The 23,141-nt window shown below is 39.3% G+C and overlaps 1 protein-coding gene across 1 annotated transcript in view; it reads left to right on the top strand.

Annotated features, from left to right (window-relative positions):
* Window positions 1–23,141, top strand: part of Hdc (histidine decarboxylase) — a 39,520-nt gene that overhangs the window by 3,323 nt on the left and 13,056 nt on the right. The window contains exons 3-10 of the mRNA XM_065216565.1: window positions 4,194–4,480; window positions 4,563–4,964; window positions 14,254–14,483; window positions 14,552–14,642; window positions 14,708–15,137; window positions 15,629–15,774; window positions 15,834–16,005; window positions 16,265–16,294. Coding sequence (XP_065072637.1) covers window positions 4,194–4,480; window positions 4,563–4,964; window positions 14,254–14,483; window positions 14,552–14,642; window positions 14,708–15,137; window positions 15,629–15,774; window positions 15,834–16,005; window positions 16,265–16,294 — 1,788 coding nt within the window. The remainder of the gene's footprint in view (window positions 1–4,193; window positions 4,481–4,562; window positions 4,965–14,253; window positions 14,484–14,551; window positions 14,643–14,707; window positions 15,138–15,628; window positions 15,775–15,833; window positions 16,006–16,264; window positions 16,295–23,141) is intronic.

Raw genomic sequence — 23,141 nt, 5'->3', positions numbered from 1 at the left:
TAGAAACCCAAATTCAATAAAAGGAAGGGGTTTTTTTTTTACTAATGAAGTAAATTTCATTTGACGATTCAATGCAAAATTATACTGCTCTCGTGTAGAATTAATCAAAATATTCAAAGCTGTAAATTACCTGCGTTTCATCGTTTAATAGAAAAGCTCTTTCAAGAAAATTGAAAAACGTGGTAAATATTCAACTTTTTGACTGCTATGACCATGGCAGATCCTCAGAGTTTTCGGAGGTAAGAAGGTGCCATCAATGATGATCACTAAATAGTGGGATTGTGATGATGAAAATAGCCATCAGCAACTTTCGATGCTTTTTCAGCATTAACACACGAAATACATAAAAAACAATATTTCAAAGCTTGTTCCGTTAAATTATCTTTATGAAGCCACAAATTACTATGGAATTTTTAAGAGTAATTCATCAAACAGCAGCCAAAACTTCTGAAATTTTAATGCACAAACTGAAAAGTAATATATTTTAAAACTTTCTTTTTTTTCCTTGATTCCTTCCCTTCGAAGGAAGACGTGATCAGAGATGTTATGCCTCAGAACATCCTGGTGGCGCCGACTGGGATTGAGCCCAGGCCTGCTGGGATGAAAGGTAAACACGCTTACCACTACACCACTGGCATAACTTTTTAACTTTCAAAGAGTGTCAAAAACATCACGATGTATTTATTTTTATTCAGTACTGAGTACTGTTTAAGTGCTCCACCCAAACAAACATTGAATGTTCAATAAGAGCTTATTGTGTGTTGTGTATTCCTTCTAACCCCCACTGGCCGACAGTGTTATTATGGAAGAACAATTTCTAAAATGCAGCATTTATGGTCATTGTATACAAGTTTAGTTCGGAAGGTTGAAGATCCAGCAACCCATTTCAGAATGTCTGGAGAATCACGCCCTTTTCCGAGGTTACTTTCACTTACAATAAGCCCCGCATGTATCATCGGCAATTTCCTTCCGTCGATCGTCCTTGGTTGGTTCCGCCTTCTCCGGGGTTTTTTTGTTTTCCGAGGGAGATAAATCCGCACTAATTTCCGTACCTGTTTCGATGTTTACTCTTCCTTGCTGGTTGGTGCGGTCGATCTCATGTCCACTATCTGCTGCTGTATTGGGATGGTCATCTGGCATAATGCTCGCGTCTTAAATCGCTGGTACAATCAATGTAGAGATTAGTATGAGTGTTATATGCAAAGGGCGAAAAAGAGAATGAATGGAATACAAAAGGGATTAATTTGAAGAAATGATAGTTTCATCATATTCCCCAACTAACCATACTGAAGCAAAGTAAGAATATGCAAGCTATATTGCGACTAAATGGTTACTTGGGTACTCATATGGCCGTCAGAATGGTTCATCGGTTACGAAGTGAAGTATTTTTGAAAGTGATGCGTTATATTTCTCAATGTTTGGATTTTATCCTAACGTTACCTGAATGTCATATCACAGACAAACATACAAAACACATTGAATATTTATCATTTTAAACCCTACCGCTATATGTCGTATACACTGTGATGGGCAATACACTCAACAGAAGGCTGTAGTGTGTAATCGTCAAACGCAAGTAAATTGATTATGTGCGCCACAAGTGGCGGTACTATCAACTAGGAAACATTTAAATTTACCGTTAAAAGAGATTTTGATGAACATATTAAGCATGTTATGTCTGCATGTCTGTGATCATACCTGCACTATTAGAACTCCGGGTAATCCGCGCAAGTGCTTGCATTTTTCTCAGGCACTTTTTATCTAACTGCAATCACTCTCTCATACACACTAAGATTATTTCACCGAAATCTGTGAAATTTTACCGAAATCTCAACAGCTGAACGTTCGGTAAACAGTTCGGTGATTTTTCACAGATTTCCTGTAATTTTTCACCGAATATCTGTGAAAAATTACAGAAAATCTGTGAAAAATCACCGAACTGTTTACCGAACGTTCAGCTGATGAGATTTTGGTAAAATATCACAGATTTCGGTAAATAATATTAGTGTGTACTTGAAATGTGCCACGACCAAATTGGCACAACGATGCCCTATACGCTCTCTGACCAAAACGCAGGAAACATTCAATAAGAGCTTTTTAATGCAAAAATAAGCTTTTGCAGCTTAAAAATAGCTTATTCAGTTGTAAATCAACTCAAATTGTTTGTTGGCCATTTAGTAAGTCAACGAAATAACGAGCAAAGGCGTAAAATAGCGATTTGAGAACATAATATATTAACTAGTACAGAATCTAGTACAAAATAATCAGCTCACTGTTAGATGGATCGAATCCATTTAAATAAACTTTATACAAGTTAGGAACCTTAAGTTGGAATAAGGCCATCAGATAAATCAAAATCAACATTTTACCAAAATGGTCTTACCATGTCAAGAACGTTGCTAATGACAAGTAACAGCGATTTTGTCACTAACCTTTGCAATAATTACAAGAACTCTATTTGAACTGTGACATCACCTAACGAGTCAATTTGATTTAAGCTCTTCACTATTTAAAAATTTTGGATGATTTTTTTTATATTTTAGTGATCTGAAATTATAACTTGAATAACATTTTTTCGTTTTTTAGTGCTAGCTAACTGTTTACTATTAAACGAATGTATCTTATTTTATTTTACTCTACTGAAGGTAGGAATCTTCTATCTGGTTATCACTAGATGAACAATTGTGGTACTAAGGCGTTAATTTCAATCTAAATTGATCACTACCGAATGGGTCTCGATTATTTGGATAACTTTCAATGACAGAAAACGTCTTTCGAGTCACGATTCTGAATTATCGCTGAAAGATTCACTCTGACGTCACCTTACAATTCAATTCGCAACTAAACTGTTTACTGCCTTAACGGTCTTACCCAGATAAACAACTTTGCTAAAGGGAAACAAAATCAATCTGATAAAAACGCTCCTGATTTATCATCAAAAGAATAGTTCTACACAACTGTATCTTTCGCTCTCAAACCAGTTAATTCCCAATTTAATTGTTCACTGCTGAACATGGCTCGTACATTCGTCCTCTTTATTATGCTAAACTGATCACTACTGAACACACTTAATTCAGATCACCGAAGTCGGTAGGATTTTACCGGGTTTTTGAACAGCAGAACAAGTCGGTAAAATTTTCAAATGACCGTTACACGTGAGAGATCAAGAAAATTTCTAAATTTTATTATTCATCAATAAATGGGGTAAACTGAACAAATTCTGTATAAGTTCGGAATAAATTTTGTGATAATTGGGGGTTTCACTGATTTTTAAACTTTTACATGAAGCGACAGAGTGAACGCTTACGAATCATAAAACCGCTGATTGTGACACTCTGTAAGCGAAAAAAAGTTGTAGTTAGTCAAAGTGGCCTAAATATACAGACAAAGGGTTAGGACGGGTTAGGTTGCAAAAGTTGAGCATAGGGTAGAGCGCTACTTCGTCGTAATCACCCATTTCCGTTCTATCGATTAGAAAAGAACAATACTATCAATGATTTCACCGTGCACAAATCAATAATATGTTTGTCCCGATGCGTTAGTTCATTAGCTACAACATAAATCCTTTTAGAGCGCATTGTATGAAAATTTACGCTCATTGTTCTCAAAACAAAAGAAGCGCTCCTAGCGAATCCCCTTTTCTTCGTTTATCCGTAGGATGAAGAAAATCTAATGGCGTTTCAATGCGTTTGGATGGAATTAAAACTCATAGGACGAATTTAGAATTAAGAAGCAGTATTAGATGTTGAACAATATCTCTTCAATTAGTGACTCTTTATCAAATCCAACGGCAGGCACGTATGGAAAAGTGAATAAATTTAGAAGTCAACTTTGACAGAGATATTCCATTTTTTGTTCAAACCCGTTTAAAAAAGATAGGTAAAATGCGGGTTGTGCTTAGTAGGACGGAAATTAGATCAAAAACCGTACTATGAAATGTCATGAATATTATGTTGTTTCTTTCTCACTGTAATTTCCAAACCAACCGATGACGATCAACAAATACGAATCCTCTAAATTACAACTAATTTGCCTGTTTTATGTTGGGCCTTAAACGCACATTACCGAGAGAAAAGCAGGGATTTAACAGTCATTTGCCAGTCATATGACGTAATGCAGTCCATTTCGAATGAGTAATTTCGATTACGCCCATTTGATAATACATTTCTACATCTTCCTCCCTCCCCGATCAGGCAAGGAAATGGTGGACTACATTGCCGACTATCTGCAGAACATTCGCGAGCGACGCGTCCTTCCGGACGTCAAGCCCGGCTACATGGCCCACTTGCTTCCGGAGTCGGCCCCCCTCGAGGGTGAACCCTGGCAGGCGATCATCGACGACGTCGAGCGGGTAATCATGCCGGGCATAACGCACTGGCAGAGCCCCCACATGCATGCATACTTTCCGGCGCTCAACTCGTTCCCGTCGCTGCTCGGCGATATGCTGGCCGATGCCATAAATTGCCTGGGATTTACATGGGTAAGTCCGGTTAAGTCGGGGCGGGATTTGCAGCTCGTTTCAATAAACTTTGATTTGGTTGTAAATGTATACTTCTTTCCAGGCATCATCGCCCGCTTGCACCGAGCTGGAATCAATCGTCATGAACTGGTTGGGTAAGATGGTTGGTCTGCCAGATGATTTCCTACACATACCCGGCGTCAGCAAGGGAGGTGGGGTGATTCAAACGACAGCCAGCGAAGCTACGCTCGTTTGTTTGCTGGCGGGAAGAACCCAAGCTATTAGGAAATTTCACGAGCATACTCCCGGCCAGCAGGATGCAGAAATCAACGCTCGGCTGGTGGCGTACTGCTCGGACCAGGCCCACTCCAGCGTCGAGAAGGCGGCCCTAATCGGATTGGTGCGGATGCGATTCATTGAAGCTGATGAGAATCTCACTTTAAGCGGCCGGGCCCTGGAGGAAGCCATCGAGGAGGACATCAAGCAGGGACTGGTTCCGTTCTGGGTGAGTTGATGAGTTTACTCTTCTCTAACGTTGGTTACAGTGCAAAAGGAGCAGCAGCAGCAGCGGGTGGAAGTGATTGACAAATCTGCTTAGTAAAGTTTTCCGTTTTCCCCAGTGGTCTAATTAGGGAGAGCACTCGGCTGCTCTGTACACTGAGCATTATAGGAAGGGGAATCAACAGGTTGTATTATGCGTGGGAAAGCATATGGTTGGTTGGATTGTGGTAGATGGAACTGGCAGACGCAAAACTACTGTGAATGTATATCAATGCATTGCTTACATTTAAAAATCGCTCTATCCGCTTATCAACAGAAAGTTCACCATTTCCATTAAAAACAAGCCTGTGGTCCACAAGCAAATCATCCGCCCCGCAATTGAGTACGGAACCCCAATATGGGAGAGCTGTGCTAAGTGCCATCAGCTCAAACTCCAAAGGATCCAGAACAAAATCCTTAGGATGATCCTCAAGAGTCCCCCGTGGTCTCAAAATTCTGAGATCCACCGTCTGGCTGGTCTAATTTTAATGATATTCTAATTTAAAAAATTGATTCTTAATTTTAGGATTTATTCAATAACGTCTTCCCTTTCCCCCGTTCAGCCCGATCCAAGGTTGTCGATGTTAATCAGGTGTGCTCCATTACAGTATGCAATTGTATGCGTTGTTAAGGCGCGTCCCTACATCCCCCTTTAAACATCCTGATCTAATACGGCACATAACTACGGAACCACGATGGTTCCTGGCGTTGTCGTTTACTCCCAAATTTATTCGCAGCTTGTGTGTAACCCTGTGTGTTAACAGAACTAATAATGCCAGAAGCATTGGCTCCCTTCGATGTGCCTGCCGTCAGTGTTCCGTCCGATGCATTGTCATTATTAATCCTCTTGTCGGTTCCTTCGAGGATCTTCTTCATGTGAGCAGTATTTCTCCTGTACTCCTTCCCGGACAGGGTAGATTTTATTGTAGCATCAGACCCAGTTTTTGTGAGCACAACAAATTCCTCATTGACAAAATCGGAGCCTAGCTTGTTGTCTCTCTTAAATATTTTCATCAGCACCCGGTCTCCCACTAGCACCTTACTTTCTCGTGCTTGTCTGCGGTTGTCACTGTATTCCTTCCCTTTCTACTTTACCAAAGAATCATGACCCCTTACCTTCTCATCGTCACAGGTAGGCGTAATGTGTGGAAGTTTAGTTCGTATTCTCCTTCTAAATAGTAGCTCTGCCGGCGAACGTCCCGTCGTATACACTAAGATTTTTTTACAGTATACTGTAATTTTTTACCGAATATGGAACAGCTGAACATTCGGTAATCCATTCGGTAATTTTTTTTATTTACAATCTGTTCTGTAAATTTTCTTCGCTTGTATGGGCTGTCAAAATTTACTAACCTGGACTGTAAATTTTACTGAAAGGTCAGTAAATTTACCATAGCGTTCAGCATATTTTTTACCGAATCGACTTTACTTTCTTTTCATAATAAATCATAAACATTTCAATTTTTATTGATGACAGTTTTCGGTAAATGTATGTAAATTATGTAAATTCAGCAGTTCTGATTGCGGAAAATTGGTAAACTAATATTTTTTACAAAGGATTCGGTAAAAATTACATTTTACCGAACAAATCCAGCAAAAAAAGTACCGAACAAGATTTAAGAAAATTGGTGTGTAGAGTGAGAAGCAGCACGGTACATCAGAAGGAATTTCTGAAGCTCTTTGCGCCAATCCTGACCCAATTCTTGAGCAATCATTAGACGCTTTAGTATTGTTCTATTCTGGCGTTCCACTTCTCCGTTCATTTGGGGCCAGTAAGGGACGGTATTGATTAGTAAAATACCATAGTCTTTACAAAATTTGGAGAACCTCTCGAATTCTTCACTTAGTCGTGGTGCGTTGTCAGCAGTCAGTGTAACCGGTATTCCGTGGCGACTAAAAATCGTTATCAACTCAGCGATTATATCCTCAGCCGTGATCGTGGTCATTTCACACACTTCGTAGTATCTACTGTAGTAATCGACTACAACCAACAGGTATTGTCCTTCTGGCAATGGTGCTAAGAAATCAATTGCCACGTCCTCCCACGGTCTAGCAGGTAAGCTTCGTCGGCTCATTGGTTCAGGAGCGTCTGGAGCTGACACGAGTAAGCATCCTCTGTAACGTTTCACATACGAGTCAACATCGGAGTCTATTTTGGGCCACCACACCGAAGACCGAAGATGACTTTTCATCATCCGGGTGCCCGGGTGCCCTTCGTGAGCGAGGGAAAGCACTTGATCTCTCAGGTTCCTAAGTACAATTATTCGATCCCCTCTCATCAGCACAATACCAACGCGACACAGTTCTCTACCTATGATGCGGTATTCAATTGGTAGTTCAAATAAACGTATACTGCTAAGAGCTTCAAAAACTTTTGATATTTCTTCGTCCTGGTCAGACGTACGGTCCATTTCTTCCCAACGGATAGCTGCCGTTGAAGCAGCTGCGCGTCCAACTTCGTTCACGAATAGTTCTTCTGCAACATCGAAAGGCACGGGTCTCAGCATAGATAAAATGGAAACCGCATCTACTATGTTCAGTTCCCCTGATATAACGTTATACCGGAACCGTCGGAGAACCCATCTTTCTACTCGCGCACACGGTTTCGAACGAGGGTTAAAAAGGTATGTCAATGTCTTGCAATCCGTTATTAGATCAAATGGCTTCCCCAGGAGATACATTTGAAATCTTTCAACGCTCCAGACTAATGCCAACGCCTCTTTCTCTGTCTGGCAGTATCTCCTCTCCGTCTTGGTTAATAATTTGGAAGCGGAGCAGATCACACGGTTCTCTCCTTGGTTGTTCGTCTGAATAAGAGCAGCTCCCAATGTAGTAGGACTCGCGCCGGCAATCACCGATGTAGTGTCCTTGCAGTTATAGTATCCCAAGTTGTTCTCTTTCGTCATAGCTTGTTTGATAGTATCGAACGCGTGCTGCTGTTCCTGAGTCTATTGGAATTTCATCGTTTGATACACCAATCTCCTGAGTGGTTCATCTACAGCAGCTAGGTTTGGTATGAATTTATTTAAGTAATTAGCCAAATCTAGGAAGCTCTTGACTTCGGCTACGTTTTCCGGTTGACGAAAAGACAGCAGAGCTTCTACCTTGGATGAAGACGGCCGCATCCCATACGAACTGATTACGTGACCTAAGAACTGAAGTTCTGACACTCTAATTATACATTTCTGAACATTCAGAACAACACCGCGCTTATTAAGACGATCGAATACTATCTTTAGGCGGTTGTCATGTTCATCCATGTCCTTTCCCTCTATATATATATCATCTAGATAGCAAACTGTTCCTTCGCATTCCAACAAAGTCTCGTCCATAACTTTCTGAAAAATTTCCGGAGCCGAAACCAGTCCGAAACGAAGCCGTTTGAATCGGAAAAGGCTCCGGTTTGTTATGAAAGTTATGATATCACGAGATTCGGGCGCAAGGTCCGTTTGAAGGAATGCTTCTCGGATGTCTAGCTTGCTACATACTTTTCCTGTTCCAATTCGAGCCAATAATTCATCCACAATCGGCATTGGAAATCGCTCTCTGACCACCGCTTCATTCACCCTTCTCAAATCCAAACACAAACGAGGCTCACCGTTGGCTTTGTCCACCACTACCAAAGGCGACACCCACGTTGTTGGACCTGTTTTCACCTGAAATGTTGAGAAATATTCCAATAATAAGTCAATCAATCAATGTAACACAGCTAGGTAAGCAGGTTTTTTTTATTTACTTTAATTAATTATTGTTATTCGTTAAACGCTAACTCTAGAGTCTAATCTAATCTAATCTAATCTAACGCCAACACAGCCAGTTCTTGAAAGCATCCTGGAAAATGATATATATATACCTACATCATTTTTCTTGTCTATTTGATACATGTTTCACATCGAAGATGCGTCAAACATATCAAAACGGCCAGGCCTACAGTGCAGCCTTTAAGGGACAAGATGATTCAGAAAACATCGGGCCTGTTTAAATCGAAGATTTAAACACGATGCTTCAGAATCAAATAAATGGATGAAATGTGGACATCTCGTACCTTTTTTTTTTCCTTTGGTTTGTTTTTTCGTCGATCTTGTTTTCCGTGCTGAGCACCAATGCTACCGACGTGCCAGGAAGGCAGCTCCCACACCTGGACCCTACCTATCGACCCATCAACTCATGAACCGGGGACCAACGGCTTTACTTCCCATCCGAAGGAAGGCGTGATCAGAGATGTTATGCCTCAGAACATCCCGGCGGCGCCGACTGGGATTGCACCCAGGCCTGCTGGGGTGAGAGGTAATCACGCTTACCACTACACCACCGGCGCCGTTGGACATCTCGTACCGTACGTTCCGATTTTGATAATTATATGATTGGCTGGTCGTTGGAAGCATCAAAGCTAGAGAGGTTAAATGATGCTCCATTTTCTTCTGATGGTTGGGGCATGAGCACTAGCACTTGTCCTAGCCTTTTATGACTTATGGCTATAGCGCCAATACTCGCTTTCTGAAAAGAAATGAGGGAAAGGAAAGGAGACGGACAAAGGTTAAAGGGAAAAGGATTATGTGGAATCATAATGAACATAAACAATATTTTTGATTTGAAATATACAATATAAAAATGCACGTGGTCTCTACCCGTATCTTGTCACTAATATCAAGTCATAAAAATTTAGAAGGACTAAAATGTGATCCTTTGATTACTGGAAAATCCTGATGCTTGGGACTAGCAATCATCTTTATTGTGTAAAAACTGGTGATCTCAAACTTGGTAATACCAGCGCCGGCCGCGCCCTAACGCAGGTCAAGAAAGGAATGGGAAGAAATATGCTGACGTGACACTCGCTTTGATGGAAGCCGAGAAATCCTCTGCACTTCCACGAGGTAAGAGGGTTGGGTTTTCGCGTACAAGATTTAAAACGTTTATTAACAAACTTTTAATCCACCTATTCCTTTGCAGTTAAATAGCAAGCCCGAAAATTTAGTGTTGCCAAAATCGAACGGTTTTATTTTGAAATTCAATTTATGATTTTGTTGACTTCGGACCACTGCGAGGCATCGCCATGACATAGACGTTGCTAATAATAAATGTTTTATTAAAAGGTGTAATCACAAGAAGCAAAAACACACTATTTTCAAATTCCATTCTATCTTGGGTCGTTGCCAAAATTAAACCCCGTGCCAAAAGTGAATGGTTTTGCAATTTTGTTGCTAAAATCGAACCGTGCCTAAATCAAACGTCTGCTGAACAAATATTTAAATTAAATAAATGGTAAGCTCTCACCAGACTCTACAGATGTTTGTGACCATTCACCACTGACCATCATAATCAGAGTGTTAATAATAAGAAACGAACTCACCAAATGAATCCATGAGCAATGTCAACAGAATGAAATTGCATGGTGCTACTGGTACTTTCATGGTCCACCTTTCTTGCTTGAATCAGGATGATATCCACCTGGTACTATTCAACAGAATAAGCATGTTGCCTCTCCTTGAGTACATCCCGATTCACAGTGATTCCTTTTCTTCAGGGAGAATTTTCTGTAGTCCTGTATTTGTTATCCTTTTGTAATTTTCACATTTTGATCATCCATATCAGGTTCAACTAATATAAAATATCACTAAAAGAGTCCCCAGGATCATCCCTTGTGATTCGCTTCTCTGTGACGTCGTCGCAAACGAAATAACGTCGGGGGTTCACTGGAGGAGTTTGTTTTCGGAGCTGCTGCTCTCTGAAGCTCCGAAAAAACTTCATGACACGGGTTCTGTTCAGAGTCCCGGAAAGACAGCCCCAAACTTGAATAACTTTAGAAATCACTATCAGATTGGTTTCTTATACTGTTTTAAAAATATGACAAAATCATTTCTCCGAAAAAAATCACAGCAAAAAAAAATAAAACAAAAAAAAAATCTTGTTACACGCTAACTCTAGAGTACCCATTAAGTGAGTATCTTGTACACATTTTTAGAACTGGTTCTAAAATGTCAAAAAATGAGTATTTTCGTAATATTGAAAAATGGGTACTTTTTGATCTTCTTTGAAAACTTGTTCTGGAATAAAAATGACTAAAAGAGATTCATTATTGATTCAGTGCGAAAGTGACGACCTTTTTGTAAGTGCAAATCAGTTATATTTGACGGGAGTAGAGATTTCCCATAAGATTGGTGCATGTTCATGCGAATAGGATTTTTTTCTGACGATCGAGAAAATGGAAGCCCTAAAAAACCAACTGAACCCAGAAGAGTACGGAAAACTGAAAGGTAGATTATTTTTCGTTTATTTTGATTTTTCTGTAATTCATTCAGCATTATCTTGTTTTGTTTCCGGATGCACTGTGTTAGTTTCAGGTTATCTCAATCCTTTTCCATTACGGTGCTGGTGTGGCTCAATACAGCTTTCATTTAAAGCTTTGAAGGCCCACATCCTGTAGTGTCACCCCCAGAAAGCTGGACAAGATAATGACCATTTAAAACACCTTTTCTGTTGTATCCGGAGACTTCAACGTTCCAATATCTCTAATCTGCTGCTCGACTCCTTCCAGCATCGCACCCATTTCCACAATTTCCGATAATGATCTATCTTTTTGTAGAATTCGGCGCCGTAGTTCATCAGAAAGGCATCCTTCAACGATGGTATCGATTGCAAAAATTTCCGCAAGAACTTCTTTCACTTCCACAGAGTATTTTTCCAGTCCACAATCAGAAAGTTGTTGCCTGATGCGCATCACGAAGTGCGAAAACCGCTCATTGCGTTCTTGCTTAATCTTCCTCGACCGACAGCGTTCCAAAATATATTGACGACCAGGCTCAAAGTATGCGTCCAACTTTTCAACACCTATATCGTACCAGTTTATCTTCGTTGCCACTAGTGGAATTTTGTCGACATCCGGTAGATTGTCATACACTCGCTGCAACTGCTTTCCGCCCAGATGCAACAGTTTCGCCCTCCTTTTGGTCCGTCACGTCGTACGCGTCAAAATGAATTTCCAATGCGGACTTCCAAGCTTTCCATTCTTTCGCCAAATGATTTTTTTTTCAATTTCTTCGCATCGGAATGCTGGAAGCGCTCGCGCTTCGTCGATCTAGAATTAGATAGAAATCAAATTTACTCATCTTGCAATTCACCAATCACAACAAATATCATCCCTCAGGATGAATTCCACATTGGAACATGCATAAAAAAATCAACGTAAACATTGTTAGTCGTGTGTTGTTTTAAAACCTATTGGCGTGATAACCTCATTCTCAGAAAATAACTCTCCACTAAACTAACAGCGACGCATTTTCCACCTCCGCAGAAGTGTTGCACTTTTATCTACCTCCTCAGAGGATTTGTTTTATACATATATACCTCCTCGGAGGAATCACTTTCATCGACCTCCTCGCAGGAATCACATCCATAGTCCCCTCCCGCACTTCAAATTTCTCAAAATTGAACCTTAGTTTATCATACGATAGATTTGTTTTTTTTTTCGTGAATGGCATGGGTAACATAACCTATGTTTTTTTCACAGACTGCTAGCGTTTTCTTTAAAGGTTCTCCCTTTAACACTTATTATACTTATTATTCTCTCCATTGTCGTCGCCAGATGTAGAGATTTTTCCTTCTTAAACAATTAACAACCACTCGTTATCGTTTCCAGATGAAAATCCTCTTTCTTTATTTAGAGCACTCGATCATCTCCACCGTCCGTTTACCAGCTCGTCTTCCTTTTCTCCCGTTCAGCCCGATCCAAGGTTGTCGATGCTAATCAGTATGCAATTGTATGCATTGTTAAGGCGTGTCCCTACACCCACGGTGCATAAGGATTGCATAGAACATGGAGCAGCAAAAATAATCTCGTAGTTCTACGTCAACAATGCGGTCGTGCTTTGGACCCAGCCTTTATCCTTTTTTTCTCATTTTAGAGACATTTTTTTGAATAGACGTTGGGTGTTTTTAAAATATAAAATTTGAGAAACAATAACGATAAGAGATAGAACAATTGTTTCTAGCCAAAATTAAGAGATTTTTTGCTGAAAAAGCTTACAGAAGACACTAAACCTCTATAGCTTAAGACAACAGCACAAGAACTTGCTAAATATCCCATCTTGGCCCACTGTGACCTTTGTTCATAAGTGTGACACTTGTTCATAAGTCTACAATGGTTCACCTAGAATTTGTAAATTAAAAGTGACCATTGAATAGACAGCTTAACAATACCTGTTCTACGGCACTTATAAAAAAAAACAAACTCTGAAGAAATTCTGGAATGATTCTAAGGAGATTCACTTGAAATCCTGTGCAATGTTCCACGGAAAATAATAATGATTTTTTATATTAAATTTCTTTAGCTTCTGTAAATTTTGCTGAAATTATCTGTACTCTATTGATCTTATTTGAAATGAAATTCATTTAAGTTACCGTGCCGATTCAAATTTCGGACACTTAAACTCGAATTTCGGACACTTTTAAAAGTTGATTATCTCGGTCGAATATGATCCACATGTCTTGTAAATTTTTAATTTTTTTGACTAGTGCCCTCCACGATCATCTAACATTATTACTTTGTTTCTAACTGGATGTAATATTTAATTAAAAATGAAAGTGTCCGAAATTTGAATCGTCCGAAATTTGAATCGGAACGGTATCTAAAAGCAGAACACAAAAACTCACGGTTCTGAAAAAAAAAGTTTGAAACATGAAAACATTTGGATAATATACTGTCGTCGAGGATAGAATTGTGGATAAAATTGTAGTACATATTAGCATAATGCTACGAGGGAAAAGTGGGGTCTGAAATTGATTTGATCATTTGAGTATGCCTCCAAACATACCATAAGCATTGAATGAAGAAACTCCACTGCTGATTGGTCATCATCAAGCAAAAAGATCTTTTTTATCATGCAATATATTCACTAGATAGAACGGCGCCGGTGGTGTAGTGGTAAGCGTGATTACCTCTCACCCCAGCAGGCCTGGGTTCAATCGCAGTCGGCGCCGCCGGGATGTTCTGAGGCATAACATCTCTGATCACGCCTTCCTTCGGATGGGAAGTAAAGCCGTTGGTCCCCGGTTCATGAGTTGATGGGTCGATAGGTAGGGTCCAGGTGTGGGAGCTGGCTTCCTGGCACGTCGGTAGCATTGGTGCTCAGCACGGAAAACAAGATCGACGGGCAAAACAAACCAGAGAAAAAAAAATCACTAGATATATTTTTGAGTGAATGTTTCTCTTAAATGATTAAGAAACGTCTTCGAACTAATAACTAATTCAATCACAGGTCTGTGCCACCCTGGGAACGACGGGAGCATGCGCCTTCGACAACCTATCGGACATTGGAGATGTGTGTCTGAAGTACAAGGTCTGGCTGCATGTGGATGCTGCGTACGCCGGAAGTGCGTTCATCTGTCCCGAGTTTCGTGTCTGGCTGAAAGGCATCACCAAGGCCGACTCCATCGCATTCAATCCTTCCAAGTGGTTGATGGTGCACTTTGACTGCACTACGATGTGGTGAGATCTGAAAGTAGAAGAGTTCATAGGTGGATGGTTTTAATTTAATCAGTTGTCTTCTATTCCAGGGTGAGAAACAGTAAAGCTTTGCACAGGACCTTCAACGTAGAGCCTTTGTATCTTCAGCATGAGAACTCCGGAATGGCAATCGATTACATGGTAAGTTTTAAAACGTTAGAAGCGTATTCAAAATCAACTAACTTCTCACCCCGCACTCCACGCAGCACTGGCAAATTCCGCTGAGCAAACGCTTCCGGGCGTTGAAGTTGTGGTTCGTTCTACGTAATTTCGGAATCAAGGGGCTTCAGAAGCACATCCGTGAGGGAGTTCGCTTAGCACAAAAATTTGAAGCTCTAGTTCTGGCCGATCATCGCTTTGAGATTCCAGCTGCCAGGCACTTGGGGATGGTCGTGTTCCGAATCAAAGGCGATAACGAACTGACGGAGAAGCTGCTGAAGCGGTTGAATCACCGTGGGAATCAGCATGCCGTTCCGGCGTCCCTTAAGGGCAAGTACGTCATTCGATTCACCATCACGTCAACCTACACCTCCAACGAGGACATTTTGAAGGACTGGAATGAAATCAAATTGGTTACAAGTGAGCTGTTGCATGAATTGGATGTGAAGATTGTCGACAGAAGAGTTCCACTGAAAGGTGAGCAACAAGATGGGTGTATGTATAGGTGGTCAAGAACTCACGATCCGCTAGTGTTGGTGAATTATTTGCCGTTAATGTTCATGAAAAGTTCACTATTTTGCCATAAAAAATGCCAAATAAAAAAATTACAGGCGGATTTGAACAGATTTGGACCTGTTTCATACGACCGAAAGGTGTATGCTGGTCACAAATTCCTTGACAAATTGATTTTCTTCGCATGAGATCAATCTTTGATGTAAATTTCACGAATAAACACGAGGAGCATTGTTTATAGCAAAATTTACCATAGTTCATTTTAGTAAATAAACTAACTCTTCTTCCTTGTGTGTCACCTTTTAATTAAGCCCTTAGGGTGAGCAGGTCTACAATGACCAGTATTTGTATTTCAAATTATCGCTAGCAATATTTTCGCTTGGGAGTTCGAACGAATCTAGTTGCAACGCAGTAGTGTTCACAATCAGAAAATGCCTATATTCTCCCATCTCTAGATACCCGCGAGAAGAATGAAGCATTCGGGTCGAGTCTGCTGCTGGCCAACTCGCCAATGTCCCCAAAGATTGTCAATGGATCCTTTGCTGCGATTTTCGATGCCGATGAGTTTTTGGCCAAGGTCTACGCTGGAATTCGGATTTCGGTAATATTCGATTGGATTTCAATAAACTTCTGTATTGATTTTTTCGAACCTTTGAACAGAACCAGGATTCACCGGCCATGCGACGCCGCGTACGGGGAATCCTCATGTCCGGCAAGCAGTTTTCGCTCGATTCCCGGATGGATCTGGTCGTGCAGGGAATCAGTCCGAACGAGGTCAAGAACGGTATCGAGTCCAAGGCCATTACCGAAGACTGTGAAGAGGTTTGGGAAGGTAATAAGGGAAGGTAGCGTAGGCTTTGATTACACTCCTAGGATGTTGTGCGTGCTTTTTCGTTTCGCAAGTTCAAAATGTATGCCTAGCACACTTTTATGTTGCACCATAGTCTGGTGAGCAGTTGTGGATTGAAAGCTTTCGATGTGTACAAATTAGAGGAAATGATTGAATGTTGTGTGGAACATTGCACGCAGTGAAAGCGCACTAATGAATGTTTGCTTCCGTTTCTTTCATGCAATCGGCTTGCATCGAGCAGCTTGTGAGCAGATGGAAGCTGTAGACCAAGGTAAGCTTTGGGTGCTCGATTCGAGCAGTAGCATATAGCCGGGGAAGCTTTCAGTTTTGGTACAAGCTTGTGTGGGTGTGCGGAGAAAACATAAACATGATTAATCAACTACACGGTCAATGATATCAACCCAAATTTGAGTTCAGTTTACTCATAATCGCAAAAAGTGCAGGAACTCAGCGATAAGTCTAAACAAAATATTGCTGAGGTCAACAGTGTTGTTCTGGACGAACCTAAAAAAGATAATACAGGTCCAAGATTCGATTGTCTTCGATTCGATTATCCTTAATTTTGAACTTGATTACCTAAGCTGATTTTTTTAATTGCACTTTTTAATTAAAAAAAAACTACAAGGGACAGCCCTATGGGGTTGTACGCAATGGTGACGTATGACTACGTGGTCTTGTATAATAAATCTGGTTTTTTAACTGCCGCAGGAGCTTGTGATTTGTGTAGGAATAGGAATTTGAGCGGGGTTCTCTCTGTTTAAACTCTTAAGTATGACGCGCTTGATATAGATTGTCTATAGCGACTCACGAAGAGCTACTGATTCCGATCAATAGCGGTGCGGCTTCTTACTCCTATGGATGCTCATGGGGGCTGCGGCTCGCTGCTTGCGGGCAGCCTTTTGTTGTGTACTGGAGAACACCACCACTCACCACGCGGTGATTGAATTTGGTGAGACCGGATGGAATAAAACTTTGAAATCTGTGTTAGATAAATTGCATTTCGCTGGCAATCGGTGATAATTTCAATTATCATAGCAACAGTTGCACATTCGTGCGAATTTTCAATAGTGACATTTTGAAAAATGAAAAAGTCTTAATTTTAACAGATTTGTAGAAAAAAAATCCTATCGATTGGCGCATTAAGAATTAAAATCCATCATCTCTGGATCACAATCAGACCACTTTCTTGCCGCGATCAGTTTTGGCTTTTGAAATTGCACGCCAATGTTGATTTAAATTACATGGTACGTTATATTTAAACATATTTAGAAAGAGCTGGAGTGAGAACATAACAGCTTTTGTAAACAATGACTTCTCTCGATGATTTCTAGGAATTCATGGCACGCCCACGCAAACCAACATTACCGTTGGGTATGGGTATGGGTCTTACCCTACCTGATGATGATGTTGATTTGCGCGGGCGAGCCTTGACTTTCAAGACATCATCGAAAGAAGTGATTGTTTACTAAAGCTGTTACACCCAAATTCCAGCTCTATCTTGATATGTAAACTGACATCCGATTGATGATCTTGAAAAATGTCCAAAAAATACTCTTTTACAAATTTATGGTGGTCCTGAATAGGACAGTTTTGTCGTGGTGGTTGAGTAATCCTGAGCTATTAGGGTTTTAAACACAGATTAGGCTGGTGAGCTGTACAGCTTTCCCCCGAAGAACGCGTTACCACTTTGTCTCGGTGGGTTTTAAACCAAGCGCTCTGATTTTCTGCGAGTGACTAGTTCTCCATTGACCCTACTCGCATGCAAAAAGTCAGACCAACTGGTTGAAACCCCACCGAGAAAAAACGATGGGTGCAACTCAGTGGGTAACGCGTTCTTCGGGGGATAGCTATATGTTGTTTGAAATGAGGGTGGCGCGCTTGGCATAGATGGCCCACAGTGACTCATGAAGAGCTACTGATTCCGATCAATAGCGGTGCGGCTTCTTCATCCTTCTATGGATGCTCATGTGGACTGCAGCTCGCTGTTTGCAGGCAGCTTTTCGTTGTGTACTGGAGAACAATGTTCAACGATACGCACCAACAGCATTGCTGCTACTGCTGCTGATGCCGACGACCGGATATCACCACATTCGGTGATTGGAACTGAATCCGATCAGCGGTTGAGGGCAGCCTTGATAGCTAGCTGCTTGCGGGGAGCCTTTCGCTGTTCACTGGAGGACACCACCACTCACCACGCGGTGATTTAATAAACACCGTTTGATGAGACCAGATGGAATTCAGCTTGAAAGCTGTGTTAGGTGATAATTTTAATTGTCATAGCAACAGTTGCACATTCGTGCAATTTTCAATAGTGACATTTTGAAAAATGATAAAGATAAATAAAAGAAATAAAAATAAAGAAATATTTCTGATCAATTGGTGATAAAATTATTAAAAATGGTCCAGGGGCAGCTGAGTTATTAACATTCAAAATCTTTCATAATTTGGTTACATGTTCCATTTTCGGTTTTCACAAACTGTACCCGCGTATAGAAATCACAGACGTTATCATATAATTTTGCCGCAAATGTCATATTTTATACTTACTATGATCATATGAGCATTAATAAGTGTAGCTAGGCTAAGAAGAAGGAGGTGGAGGCTAGAACGGCTGGTTGTTTACGAGTCACTCTTTATTTACGTTTCTAATACTGTATTCCGACCAAATTCTGCGATTCGAAGGTGTTCTGTTCGAGTTTGAGTTACAGTTACCTGCCCCTGAGGCACTCCACGAAGGCTCGCGAATCGATCCTGAACGATCATTACCAATTTAGCTGAAATTTTGCAAGTTGTTTTTTTTTAGTAAAAATGTAATTTTATGTTAACAATTCATCATATTGGGTCACGGCTACTTTTCCAACAGAGCCTGTGTAAAAACAGCACTAATGAATTAAAATATAAATATTGTCGAAACTGATAGCTCGCTTGATATGATGTCTTGGGCAAAGTTGGACATTTTAATTTGGTAATTCTGATAAAAAATGATACACGCTGATAATTTTTGTTTATTTCGATGAAAAAAAAATATATTAGTTATATAATTTTTTTTTGTTCAATTTTTATTTGTGACAGATTGTTTTATCTGTGCGTATTTTTTCAAGAATTGCATCATAATGATGCACAATATTCCTGAAGTCATCATAACAATTTTAACAATAATAATTTATTATTTTTTCAGTGCTATTTTTACACGTGTCATATAGGAAATAGTGTCTCGTTTTCAAATTCCCATTAAAATCCACAAAATACGTGTTTGAAAACCTATGACTGGATGCCTTCAAATAACAACTAGAGTGCGGTAAAAATCGGTAGAACTGTTTCAAACACATTGTTGGTACTTGAGCGGTCGGCGATCATCTCTTTTTGCCAGTGGTGGCGGGGGGGGACACCTCTCACCATCTCTCTCCAAAGGGGGAGTTTGGAAAAGAGAGATGATAAAACCGATTTGTGTACCTTCCTTAAAAGTTGTCCTAGCTCGCTGTCTACTCTCTATATGCAATTTTCACACTGCCGTACTCTAAACAGAACTATCAATTCTATACTTTCATCTCCTTCTCATCTATCGTATAAAAATTACCACTTTAGTCTGTTATTTGAAATTAGCATCTTCAACTAATCGTTGGCTTCACGCAGAAGTAATACTAAACATATAAATCAAAGAGCAAAAAAGGTTATCTTCCATTTAATTCCACTTAATTAATTTTGGTATCGATGACAGATACGTATTTCGACTACAATGTGCATCTTCATCATTCCCACTGAAGAATTTATCAAAATCTAACCCCCTTAAGTACTCATCCCATAGGTAAAAAAGTTAAGATCACAGGTATAAAAATGAAACTACAATGTGTTAAATCGGAACCTACCTAACTAATGAAAACCAACTAGTAAACTAAAGGAGAAAAATCTATACAACTCTATAATAAGGAAAACCCAAAGGCTTGGTAGCCATCATAATGAAGTAATGAAATTACTTCATTATAAACACATCTGAACTATATATAGGGTATAGTAACAGTTTTTGAAGTGGGACCAATTTTTGTCATGGATTTAAAAACCAATCATAGCGAACGGATTAATCATTGGGAACTTTATTTAAGTACGGGGTTATTTATATATTTTTTTATTATAGTCACTTTAACACTCTTGGGTCATTGGTGACTTGTTCGGGGTCAGATTTGAACTCGTGACTTTGGCGTGAGAGCTATGGATACTAACCACTACGCCGGGGTTAACAACAATTTACAACGCTCTTTTTTAGCTGTAAGCTTTTGTTGACGCCATGCTTGTAAGAGGTTCCCAAAGTATCAAAACCGATCCCCGCCCTATATAGCAATATTTCGCTAATATTTCCTATTAAACGGTCAGTTTAAATCTAGGTTACTTTGACATAAATGTGGGTAGATTCACGTAAGCGTGTACTTTTTGACATTTATTACTTCAACTTGAAACCGTTAAGATCGAAATTTAAAAAATGGCTTCTGATAATTAATCCAAAGCAAAGAAGAATCGATCGGGTATTCTCCTCACTTATAAAGTGAAGATTATACAAGATTTGGAGAATGGTGTTTCGATCTGAGATGTGATGGAAAAGTTAAGCATCAAAGCGCGAATTACCATTTACAACATCCAGCAGTCTAAAACAAAGATAATGAACAATATTGCGAACATCCATGGAAACATTGGTAAGTATTTTAAAGGTTTATTTACAGATAAGTTACCTTGAAGATTCTTGTTTACAGAACATCGCAAGATATTCAAGCAAGCTAGTTATCCAAAAGTGGATTCAGCATCATACATCTGTGTTGAAAAAATGACAACAATACATTCCAGCGAGCCAGGATATGCTCCGTGTTCAATCAGATTTTTTTTAATGAATTGGTTAGTGTGGGTAAGTTTGAAAGTTGTTGCTTTATCTACAAGTTCATTAAAAGATATGAGATTCGTCTTCTGAAAATTACGGGCGAGAAATTGTCAAGCAACATGGCAGTTATTGACGAGTACGTCAATGTTTTTGAAACAAATGTGTTTCAAAGATTTGCTTCCAAGTCCAATCTTCAATGCTGCCGAAAGCGGCCAATATTTCGAATACACACCGACCAACACATACGTTGACAAAAAAAGTAAACATGGAACGTCTGACTTTCATGCCATGCGCAAGCATGGACGGTTAAAGTTGCCTCTGATGATCATTGGAAAATTTATTAAACCTCGACCGTTGAAAAATTATTAAGAGTTGTCGTCTTATTACGCCGCATCGAAGAATTAGAGATGAACTAGCCTAAGGCTAAAAATCTCTTTAATAAAGATTTAAAAAAAAAAAGCGTCGAAGAATGCACGGATGACCCGCGTTCTGTTCTAAACCTGATTTTTCGAGCATCTTGTGCCACAGGTCCGAAAGTTTTTGACAAAAAATGATATTCCTATGCGAGCAGTTCTTGGTTTGGACAACTGTTCTGCACTTTTCAATGCCGAGGAATTGAAGGCTAATGACGGTGCTATCAGAACAATGTTTCTGCCACCCAACACCACAGCTGTAATTCAACCAATGGATCAAAACGTGATCATTTGGTTAAATCACGCAACAGACAGATCATGATGCGAGAGGTTATTGGAAGATCAGGAGAGTTTCATTGTTAAAAGGATCAATGTGAAGAAATCTTTTGGATTGCACAATCATGGGATCTAGTTCCTCAAGCATCCATAAGGAAGTCGTGGAATTTGTTGTACAATCCGGAAGATGTGGAAGACGAAGATGATTTACCACTATCAGTGATTAAAAAGAGATAAATGGAGATCTCCGCTAAAATTATGGCGAATCATAATCGATGATGAGAATGCTGAGTATGAAGTTCTGAAAGATTCAGAAATAGTGAAAAAAAAAAGTACGCAATCCTGCAGCTGACGACGAGATGACGTATAACTATGTATTCCAGTCTACCAGCTGATGAACGGCATGAATTTTTTGAATCTATTGATCCTGAGGACGATTTCCAGTTAGTTTCTGATGAATCAGCGTTGAATGCTATGGACGTTATGATCAGATAGTGCATAGAAATTCATCTTGAGAACGAAATTGTCTGTTATTTAAATAAGATTTAGTTCAAAGCTACAATGGACTTTTTTTTATGAAGAATCAGAATTGCTTTTAAAATCCAAATAAAATAGTTTAAGAAACCGCATTGGAATATTTTCGTTTTGAAGTAATAATTTTTAAAGCTAAAAATCACCTTCTTGGACCATTTTACATTGCATGGTGTGGAAATTTTGACTTCAATACTTGATAAGTATTTGTAATTTGAAATCTTTTCATAAAAAAAATCAAAAATATTAAAGTAAAAATATGCTCCGATTTTATATACGATTCGATTTTATGTACATTCCAGAATCGAAAATGTACATATAATCGAGGTAAACCTGTATTAATTTTATTATTAATTCGCATAAACTTGGGAACGGCTGGATTTAGGAAAAAAGTTTTTATCTGAAAATTTATTGAAAATTATGCGGAGATCGAAATAAGTTATTATTATAACTATATTATTATTATTATAATTGTATTAACTTGTGAAAAATAACAACAAAAAATAAAATATTATATTTTTTAAAGCACGTTACCGGCATACACTCATCATCAAATTTTAGGGCATTCCTTCAGTATTCTTGATAAAAAATATATATAAAGGGTGATTTGAGATCATCAACGTTTTGTGTTTTTTAATATTAAGTTTTTTTTTCAGTTTATACTTTCCTCAAAGATAATTTAACTACCTAAAATTTCTTCTCAGATGTAATTTTGAGCAGATCAGTAGTTTTCATGCTATGATCTTTTGAAAACATAAAATTCATTTTTGTAATACGCCTTTTTTAAAGTTAATGTGAAGAAAAAAATCATATTTAAATGAAAATTGCAACCATTGCATTGGTAGCAGCAAACATGTGAGCAAAGTTATATGCATATCGGAAGGGGTCGAGACAAAATTGACATTTTTTAGCGTTTTGGGCTGGAAATGCTCAGAACGATTCCTTTTTACGCATTTGGTTAATAAGTTGTGTACGCAACTAACTTTTTTTTTTGCTTTTTTATAGAGACTTTCAGCCTTCAGCTGGTTCGTCGC

This window comes from Ochlerotatus camptorhynchus, unplaced genomic scaffold, assembly GCF_037179485.1.
Source record: "Ochlerotatus camptorhynchus isolate MF236.1 unplaced genomic scaffold, CSIRO-AGI_Acam_v1.1 ptg000064l, whole genome shotgun sequence".
NCBI classification, from domain to species: domain Eukaryota; kingdom Metazoa; phylum Arthropoda; class Insecta; order Diptera; family Culicidae; genus Ochlerotatus; species Ochlerotatus camptorhynchus.
This window is presented reverse-complemented; position numbering and strand designations above follow the sequence as displayed.